Genomic DNA, 10,850 nt, shown 5'->3' with positions numbered 1-10,850 from the left:
CTCTTTTACTGTCATCTCAAATTGTTACAAGAAGTGAAGTTTGCAATCAGGAGCTCACCAAGAGCCAGGGACAGGAAGCACTAATATAGAAAAGAAGTGCGGTTTGTTTGCTGTGTGCAAAACTGTACTTTCTGTCCCTAATATATAAAAAGATGTGTGGCACATTAAAGAAAACGGGGAAGTCGTGATTTAAATTGGTATGGAATATTAACCACAATGTGGCGTTAGAGTGCCCTAATTAAATTAATTCGAGAAACTGATAAATATGGATATGATTGGGACAAAGTAATTCCACAAAGTACAATAATAAAATTAACCAGTAGGCGGCATAATAGCTTTTTTTTTTCTTCTTCGGTTTGGATGGCAAGGGGATCTCAACAGAAGAGGAGCAGGCGTAACTGATTTTTCTAACTCTGTTTAAAGAACCAGCAACGTTTCATTTATATTTTTGTAAAAATAAATAAATATGTAAAGGTTAGGGGAAACCGCTGTTCCTCTTGGCGTGAGATTATTTTGCTTGCCTGCGTTGAGCGAGTCTCACTTCATGCGATAGAAGGGAAGAAGGGAACTATGAAAAAGACCTAGGAGTTTATGTTGACTCAGAAATGTCTTCATCTAGACAATGTGGGGAAGCTATAAAAAAGGCTAACAAGATGCTTGGATATATTGTGAGAAGTGTTGAATTTAAATCAAGGGAAGTAATGTTAAAACTCTACAATGCATTAGTAAGACCTCACCTAGAATATTGTGTTCAGTTCTTGTCACCTCGTTACAAAAAGGATATTGCTGCTCTAGAAAGAGTGCAAAGAAGAGCGACCAGAATTATCCCGGGTTTAAAAGGCATGTCGTATGCAGACAGGCTAAAAGAATTGAATCTATTCAGTCTTGAACAAAGAAGACTACGCGGCGATCTTATTCAAACATTCAAAATCCTAAAAGGTATAGACAATGTCAACCCGGGGGACTTCTTTGACTTGAAAAAAGAAAAAAGGACCAGGCGTCATAAATGGAGATTAGATAAAGGGGCATTCAGAACAGAAAATAGGAGGCACTTTTTTACACAGAGAATTGTGAGGGTCTGGAACGAACTCCCCAGTAATGTTGTTGAAGCTGACACCCTGGGATCCTTCAAGAAGCTGCTTGATGAGATTCTGGGATCAATAACCTACTAACAACCAAACGAGCAAGATGGGCTGAATGGACTCCTTTCGTTTGTAAACTTTCTTATGTTCTTATGTTCTTATGATATTAAACTGCGGAAAGTAAAAATGTGTGAAGTATTAGTTACTGTTTACTCCCGTTTATTTGCAAGACGCTGCTATTTATCATGCATTATTTATCTACCGAGCATAGAGGAAATAATTTAGTTTGCATTCAAAAAACAACACGATTACATGCATCTTAAACCAAACTTAATGCAACAGACTGCTTCTCTCTCACCTACATAACAAACATATAAACCACGTGTGAGGGAGTTTCTTTAATGACGTCAAAAGCGGGCGGTGTCTTAAGTATTTCAAACACAAAAACTGAATCGGAAGGTGAAACTATTAGTCAGAAGTTTTTGACTCGCTGCAAAAGTTGGTTATTTAGAGTTCCAGAAAAAAAAGATAAGCGAGACACGTAGGACCTTCAGTGCATACATTGCTGCTCGTAGTAATATAAGAAAAGGTATGTAGAGTTTTTATGTTTGTTAGTTGGGTTAGGTATGAAGTGACGTGTCAAGATAATTATTTAAACAGTACTAAAACTGTAACGGCTCACTAATAACCAAAGGAAATAAACAACCAACACTTTCACAAATCTAACGATTTTATGACAGTGTTGTTCTATTATTACACAACCTGTGTCGTCTCGAATAGTAATACTCAGAGTCGTTTAACATGTTCGTTTTATTAGTATTCCATGCTATTAAACCGTGCCTAGACATGTAAATAGCCTATCCTCAACTGTTTGGTTTTCTATTGGAATTAACACACATTAACAGAACTACGAAAGCATTTCAAACTTGTCTTTTTTTTTTCTCTCCTCTGTATAATAAATATTTCTGACAGCATTCAATATTTTATTTTATTTAAAGTATTCTGACCGCTTGTTTTCAATGTATAAATAATGATTTGTTATTAATGGCCTGCGTATGAAAAAAATACTTTCATTTAAACAACATAATTACTGTTTGAATAATTTATTATCGGCCATTCACTGTGTCACAGGTAGGTTCAATTGTGTGTAAATGCATTTTACACGCATCCGGTAAAGGCGCTCCGCGTGGAGTGCAGGGTGCGCCCTATAGCCTGGACATCGTCGGGTTGAGTGCAGGGCACTATTCCCAGGGGGCGGTGCACAATTGGCCGAGGGGCTTAAAAATAATTGGATATCCCAAATTGTTAGGAAATAAAAGATAACTGGCGACTATTATATATATATATATATATATATATATATATATATATATATATATATATATATATATATATAGTTATTCCACAGTTTTAATAAATAAATTGCTTTATTTGGGGAGAAAAAATGGCATGTCGCTCATGAGGCTATCCTCCGTATGTCCCCATATAAAAACTAAAGTTTTTTTGCAAAGCATGAAAGTGTTAATTAAGCATTACAGGCTTTAAATAACAGTCCTTGAAAAACCATTCCTTAAAACAGTCCCTTTTATGAATAGGGTCCAGTACCATTAGAATTAGGCAGCTTGCTGTAACTGGGCCTCAATGCTGAGGTGCATTATTTGACACAATTCAGTTGGACCTCTCTTTTCTGGGGTTTGTTTATTCCCATTAATAGTGAGAAACTTTCAGGTGTTTTGTAGATGGCTTTTGTTTTTGATATCATGTGGGAAGTGAGTGGACCTGTAGTTTCTGGTATTATTGAAGAATGCTCTGAAGTGAGTGGACCTGTAGTTTCTGGTATTATTGAAGAATGCTCTGAAGCGAATGGACCTGTAGTTTCTGGTATTGATGAAGAGTACTCTGGAGTTATGATGTGTTGAGGGATTCTGAGAACTGCTCAGTCAATTAACAGCCCCGATGGGAATTGCAGTGTGTGCTGTACCTCTGTGCTGACACAATGCAGTCAGCTGCACCAGGAACGGGCTAGGTAATAAGTCTTTATCTCTGGCGTCGTTCAAATATGTTATATATATAAAAATAAATTATTAGTGTAGCGTGCACGGGGGGAAGGCAGCAGCAGGGCTGGTATGTGACGTAATTACCGGCTCCTTTGTACAGCGGTATCGGCGCTATGCTTTAGTACGAGAGGTCTCGGGTTCACGCCCGCCCTCCGCCTATGTGTGGATTGCCTCTCACTGTGTGATGCGCCTGCTTGTGTTAACCGAGATCGCTACTATATTATATATATATATATATATATATATATATATATATATATATATATATATATATATATATATATATATATAATATATATAATTTTTTTTACTACAGTAATTTACTACGTTTTGTTTTCCAGCTAAATTCAAAACTAAATAATATTTGAATAATCTGTTAAATGTTGAATGAAATTCGAATAATGAAAGAAAAATAATGAGTGATTAGAACAGGCGGGAAATCTCCTGGCAGCAGTCTTTCTGGGGTTTCCTATTACCAGGACAAATTCTACTGCCAGTAAGAAACCACAAAAAGGCTGCTACCACTGTCTTTCTGTTTTGGGGGGGGGGGGGGGGGTGTTTTACCTGTGAGTATCTGTTAATAAATAAATAAATAAATAAATAAAACATTTAGAAAGCCTACAAATGAGCATATCCCCCCCGTCATGTGCTGTAGTTTGTCAGTGAAATATGGGTGTTGTGATTTACTGCTTTGAAATCACTGTGCCTTGAAGAAACGCACCACATTGATGATATTTCCAGTAAACAAGTTGTCTGGGTAGATGAATTTGATGAAACTGAAACCACGTACTGAGGTGCTATTGGTAAAAACTGCATAGCAACAGTGACAGGCTGGAAGTGGGCATGAGTCATAACTGAAGTACAGCTGTTACCTTCCCTGTTTCAGCAGAATATATAATCTTTTCTGTTCACTATTAGAAATAGTTTGAAAAGTACACTTTGCATGGGCTCCAAATAATGCAGTACAGTCGCCACCACTTACACCATACAGGGTTATTTCGGGCAGCCCTTTATATCAGACAAATAGTGTTTGCCACTCCCATTGATTTAAATAACAAAGGCATAGTTTATACTGTGTTAAGCACGCAGTATATTTCGGGCAAACTCAGCTGTTTGGATCTCATTATGTGCCATTCACATAGATTTAAATAACAAACACACTGCTTATACTGTAGTAATCGCTCGTACTAATCCACCAATCAGCTGTTTTCACCTCATTACCTTGCCATTCACATAGATCTCAATAAAAATAAGCAGCACTTTACTGTAGTAAAAAAGCTTGATAGATCAATCAGCTGTTTGCACCTCATTACTGAGCGATTACCCCTGTACTGCACCTTGGCTGTTTAATCCCTGTACGCATGTCAGGTTTATTTACAGTCTGAAAAAACAGCACTGACTGCAACAGCAAGCAAGCCTGGTTGGAAAGAGAAAAGCGATGAGCATCAGCATGACAATTCAGTGTAAATAAAATGTCTCTGTTAGATGCTGTGCGCTTGCTAAAGCATGCTTGGAACTCTGTCAGTCAGCAAACAATGCAACATTACTTCAAAAAGCTGGGGACAATGCAGGAATGGACTGGGGAAGGGGATGGGTGTACTCTGTAAATAATGTGTGTTTGTAAACTGTGTTATTCTTGTGGAGGTGTGGAGATGACCAGTCAGTGTTGCCAGCTTGGCAATTTCGTCGCTAGATCTAGCAACTTTTACGTTTCCCTAGCGACAAAAAAATGTAAAAGCGACTAGCGCAAAGCTAGTGACTTTCAGTGCCTACAGCAGCGATTTTCATAGAAAGACATCGCCCAACCGAATCATCACAAGCAGCTTAATACACCAGGCTTCTCATGTCCTGAACTGCAGGAAGTAGTATAGCACAGACCATATGTATCATAATAATATATATCATATATAAACACAATTCATATGTGTATACTGTATGTATATATGTATTTCTGGATAAATAATAGTAATTGTTTGTAATTATTATTTTTGTTTTATTGAGTACGGTCAACTTAGGCCTTTCTTTGTATTAGTGCTGCACGGTTGAGATGTACCTGTGCTGGCCCTGCCTGTGGGCACAAAGTCAATAAGCAAACAAAGACTTGCATGTCTAATGCAGAGGTCAGCTGTGGTGTTCATGCAGTAAGGTGTGTGCAGTGTCTGGTATACTTGTATTGATGCATCATTTTATTTATTTATTTATTTATTTATTTATTTATTTATTTATTTATTTTAAGATGTCTCCTACTGGTGCCTCCGAGATGAACGGCACAGAGACGGGCTGCATGGAGTTCCGGATCTTGATGGCCTATGCACAGCGCAGGAGGCCTGAGCTCAAAGCACAGCACAGCCCCGAGGAGGAGAGACCCAGCCCTACAGCTCGGGAACACAAGGCCAGTGAGACGAGCAAGGCGAAGAAGAGGTATGGCTGGAAGAAGCTGATTCCGAAGTGTGTGCATCCTCAGGAGGAAGAGCGCTCGGAGCAGCCACCTACAAGGGACCAAGGTAACTGAACACAACATGGGCTTTGGAAACTCCCTTTGTGATCCCAGTATAGCCCTCTGAAGAAACCCCAGCAGAACCAGCAACGGCAACAGAATGGATTTGCAGCAAATACTGTAGTGACCCTGATACGAAAGAAAGGACACAGCCCAGGGTGTTAAAATAGAATCTGTGTAGTAGTATTGTTCAGCAGCAGGCAGAGTAAAGTCTGTCAGACCTTATTTGAACTGGAGTGTGCTGATATCAAACTGCTAATGAAAGGCTTCCTCACCAGGGTTGTATTGCTTTGCCTCTTCTGCGCACTAGCAGTGTTATCACTGGTCCCCTTTTTTCTTTTGTTCAAGATCTTTCGGTTCTTCGCTTGTATTTTCCACTTGTCTTGTAATGTATGCAGAGATTTCAAACACAACACTAGAGATTAAACCCTGTAGCTGCTTCCTGGTATCTGATGACCTGTGCTGATGACCTGTTCCTATCACCTGTTCTGGCGACTCTAAGAGAAGTTTATTGCAGTTTTATTTGCAATAAAAACTTGGTGAAAGCGTGTATAGCCAGGCTTTAGCAGCAAAGTCATGTATCCTGTATCTGAAGATTTTGTTTAGCCATGTTTTTACGCCACCTGTTCCTATCACCTGTGCTGGTCAGACTCGCTACAATGACACCATGTGGCCTGCAGTTTATCTGTAGTATTTTTATTTTGCTCTGCTAAAATGTGTTTGGCGCTTTGTCTTGAAAGGCGCTATATAAGTGTGATGCTGTTGTGTATTTTGAATAATTGCATATCCTTTAATTAACGTAATTAAAAAACAGAAACATGTGAATAACCAAAAGATTCTGCAGAGTATAAAAAAATAGGGGACCAGTAATACTGTTAATAAAGGTGATGTGTTTTAATTGCATTAGTTAGCACTCCTTTAAGTGAGGACCTACATTCTGGAAAGTAGTGGAATAAGCTTTTCACAGGAGAAAAAGCTTCTGTCCCACTGTCTTAAACGGCTGCCAAATCAGTAATGCTTTTATAGTTAAAGGTCTTTAAATACACTAGTGTATGGGTACTGCTGTTTCATATTCGATATAGAGTTTAGTAATAATTGGATTTGTGATTGGTCTTAGCTGAAGAAAAGGATGTTGAGGAAATCGCAGGGAAACTCCAGGAGATCGTGGATTCAAGACAGAACCTGCCAGGGGTGTTCTGCTTGTCAGACAGCATCGAACCCGATGGCATCGAAGGTAATCTTCAATCCTAATTCAGCAAGTTCAACCATACCCTGTTCACACTACCTATATACTGTGCCACCACCGTGAGTGTGAATGGATGAAGGGAATGGCAATCGCATGGTTTCAATGGGTGTTGATCACACAGTCTTTAGGTAGTGTGGATAGTGTAAAACAGGGATGGTAATAAGAGTCCCGTTGCATAGCAGTTTGATCCATTCCTGGTTTTACTATGAGTTTAATAAGGCATGCCTGAGCTTGTTACCTATACAATCTGGCTAATCAAGCACATATTAAAACCTGGAATGGGTGAAACTGCTTTGCAATAGGAGTCTTTTTCCATCCCTGTTACCTTGGCACATTAATAGCAAACTGGCCAAATGACCTTGTATTTCCTTTGTGTGGCAGATGAAGAGCAGTACACTATTCAGAGGCTGGTGGAGCTATTAAAAGAATCTGGAGACAAGCTGAACCAGGAGGTAAGAGGAGGAAAACCTGCAGCTGAATTCAAGCATTGGGGACTGCGTCACTGAACTGGGCTGTTGATATGGGGTCCCTGAGTGTCTTCCCAGCTAAAGGCATGGCTGCATGGTGTGCAGGGCGAATCATACAGTCAGGGGAGTGCAGATTTGCATTAATTCTCAGGGGATCCTGTTGACCAAGTGCCTGGTGAGCTCAAACTGTGTCCTCTAGGTGGCAGCAGCGAAAACTGGGGTTATTTTTATTTATTTACTATTATTCATTTATAAAAGTCAAGAATCATAAATTTAAAAAAGCATTTGTGGATGGTTCATTAAATTAGTTTGCATGCATTTGAAGAGGGAGGGGATTCTCTATTGGGATACCAAGATGTTGATTTGGGTTTTAGAACGCATGTCTAGTGTAGCACTTGCCTGATAATATATATAATTTTTTTCTTTTAGATTAAGACCGACAAGTACCTTTCCAAATGCTTTAAAGAGGCGTACAGTTACTCACTCTTCAAGAAGGTGACGGACATGTTTCTAGAGAGAGTCTGCTCCTCTGCAGCGCAGGAACCGGCCAGGATCGCTTTCACTGCCGACATCACCGCCAAGCTCACCGCCGTCGACAACCACCCCATGAACCAGAGCATGGGCTTCGGAGCCAAGTACCTGAGAGAGCACTTCAGCACCTGGGCTCAGAGACACGGGGGCTGGGTAAGCAGCTAGCTAGTTAGATGTCTGTTAAAGACTCTTATTACATAGCAGTTTCACCCATTCCAGGTTTTACTGTGAGCTTCATTAGCCACAGTGTAGAGATAACAAGCTCAGGCTTCTCTTATTAAACTTTTTTTTTTAAACTGAATTAAAATATATATAAATATACCCCCACATTCTGATCTATAAAGCTGAGGGAACACGAAGCAGCTTTTCAGGAACAGTGGCTTGAAACCTGGTTCCAGGAGACCAGGAGACCTAGTTTGAGGCAACTTCGCTGTATCGAACCCCAAGTCTCTCCTGGTGTGCCGTGCAGTGGCCTGAAAGCTGCACTGCAAAATGATTGCAGTGAACAATCCAGGGATCTTCAGAAAGACGAGACACTTCACACAATGTGTTAACTAATAAACTAAAAGAATTGAATGTCAAACGGTAGAGTTTGTCTTGTGGAAGGAAGGGGGTCTCCCGTCCTTATCTCCTCTGTTGTCCAGCCTCCATACATTGTCATCAGGCCTAGTTTATGCAAACTGGAAAAGTGTGCCTGTGTAAACATGCTAAATATGCACCTCTCTGAATATGTCAGTTAGGTGATTATTGCAATTTTCTTCATTTTTAGTAAAAAAAAGAAAACACCTAAACATTTCTGTATTATACTAATGCTTATTTTATACAAAATTACAGTAATTATATTTTTATTTTGGTTCCAGGAAAAGGCACTGAACAACGCTGAAGAGGAGGAAGTAGAATAGTGTTTGCTTGAACAAAATGCTGCCAAAGTCTGTCTGGATTTTACACATGTCCGCTTGCTTTGAGCCGATTCTTTAGTAGAGAACTGTTTAAAATGTAAAAACGAGCCACTGTAAAGCTTTGAAATTTCAACTTGCATCTCTGTCCCTAACTGAAGGGCCAATGTATAAAATGTAATTAAAGGGCGCCCGAGTAGCGCATCCAGTAAAGGCGCTCTGGTGGAGTGCATGATGCGCCCTATAGCCTGGACGTTGCCGGTTTGAGTCCAGGCTATTCCTTTGTCGATTGATTGAACGCCGCCTGGGGGGAGAGAGGGCTAGGTCGGCCAGGGTATCGTCAGCTCACCGGGCATCTGCGAGCCCTGCGAGCTTGCCTCTAAGATGCCCAGGATTGCGTTGTCCTCCAACGCTGTAGTTCTGGGTGGCTGCATGGTGAGTCTGCAGTGTGTAAAGAAGTGGGCGCCTGACGGCACACGCTTCGGAGGACAGCATGTGTTTGTCTTCGCCCCTCCTGAGTCAGCACAGGGGTGGTAGCGGTGGGCTGAGCCTAAAAATAATTGGACATTACTAAATTGGGGAGAAAACAATAAAAATAATTGGCGACCACTAAATTAAAAAAAATAAATAAATAAATAAATAAATAAAATGTAATTGAGACACAGGGGTGGGACAGCCAGTAGGAGTGCCTGCCAGCTGTAGCACACACTTCAGTGTTAAGGGTCTCTCTCTCTCTCTCACATGCCTGATTCATTTGTTATGGAAGAGATACTCCTGACATGTCTTCTAGATTATATAGAAGCCGCATCTCCCTTTTGCAAGCCTGTATACGTTCTGTTGGACAAGAGACAAGAGATGTAACAGAGTTTGACGAAGGGTTTATGCCCAGTGCTCGGTTGGCAGGCGCTTCAGTGTCCCAGAGTAACAATCTCGACCGGTCACTCTGAAGGACAGATTGCCTCAAATGCAGCTTCCCAGAAGGAATTCAAGGCATTAACAATGAATGATCTTGCGTCCTTCCAGAACAATTTAAACACCTTGCAGACAGGATGCCTATAGGGCCCCCACACCGTGCACCTACACGTGCTTCTGATACTGCTATTGTCTCTGTAGCTTCCCAGTTATTACATTATATCCGTTGCCTACAAAGTATCAGCCAATCACAGATATAGATTGTATCCCATGTGTAGAACAGCACAAATACATGTTTGTTTTTTTTTAATAGCAAATCCTATCTCTTTTTTTGTGATTTTTATAATACATTAATATGGTTTGGATGAAGGTGTTCTCTTGGGGGAATATAAACCCTAATGTTGCTGTTTGTATCCGGTGGAAATCACGTCATATGATGATTTGTTACACTGTTTTTTTTTTTGTTTATACTTCATTAGAGAGAATTAAAAACAGCGCACGTCTCTATCTAAGGACAATCGAGATAGAACAGGATACCCATCACACTAGAAATACATAATGAGCAATTGTCAGTACTTTAATAGCTAAGATTATTATTTATTTGAATTAAAATAGTGAATGAACAGTTTATCGATTATTGTTCTCATATATAGATATATAGAGATCTTGATAGCATCTATCTGTAATCTTGCACATAAATACATAATCTTTACCCACATTTGCTAAAGAGTGCTCCAACCACAAGTTTTACCACAACTGAATATGCTGTTCTGTAGATGTATGTGTGATTTAGTTGAAATTGGAAAGACAATGGGAGCAATATTGTATTGGTTAAAGATTTACACCTGTGTAATTATGTGAAATTTCAGCAACATCATTAAAAATGTAAAGCATACATGTTTTTTTTCTTTTTATTGCCAAAATGGGGGGGGGGGGGGGGGAGTTATTTGTGTGTGGGTGTATAATTAATTATATAAACACCACAGCTTGTTACTGCATTACAACGTTTATTAATTTGAACAAGAAATGCTATGACGCCCTCTAATGAACACTGGTAATATTACAAGTTTCAGTATCTACAATCATGTTTACAGTTGACATGCTTCCATAGTGTTACATTACCCCAAAGAGCATCTGAGAGACGGGGACACGGTGAAGCGAT

General features: G+C 39.8%; 1 protein-coding gene across 1 annotated transcript; it reads left to right on the top strand.

Annotated features, from left to right (window-relative positions):
- Window positions 1–1,501: 1,501 nt before the first annotated feature.
- LOC117419339 (apoptosis facilitator Bcl-2-like protein 14) lies at window positions 1,502–10,583 on the top strand. The gene is made up of 6 exons (XM_034031995.3): window positions 1,502–1,671; window positions 5,376–5,643; window positions 6,754–6,870; window positions 7,264–7,334; window positions 7,779–8,033; window positions 8,741–10,583. The coding sequence occupies exons 2-6, from the start codon at window positions 5,376–5,378 to the stop codon at window positions 8,780–8,782; spliced, it is 753 nt and encodes a 250-aa protein (XP_033887886.1). The 5' UTR covers window positions 1,502–1,671; the 3' UTR covers window positions 8,783–10,583.
- Window positions 10,584–10,850: the final 267 nt, after the last annotated feature.

The sequence above is a fragment of the Acipenser ruthenus genome, chromosome 14 (assembly GCF_902713425.1).
Source record: "Acipenser ruthenus chromosome 14, fAciRut3.2 maternal haplotype, whole genome shotgun sequence".
In the NCBI taxonomy this organism is placed as follows: Eukaryota; Metazoa; Chordata; class Actinopteri; order Acipenseriformes; family Acipenseridae; genus Acipenser; species Acipenser ruthenus.
This window is presented reverse-complemented; position numbering and strand designations above follow the sequence as displayed.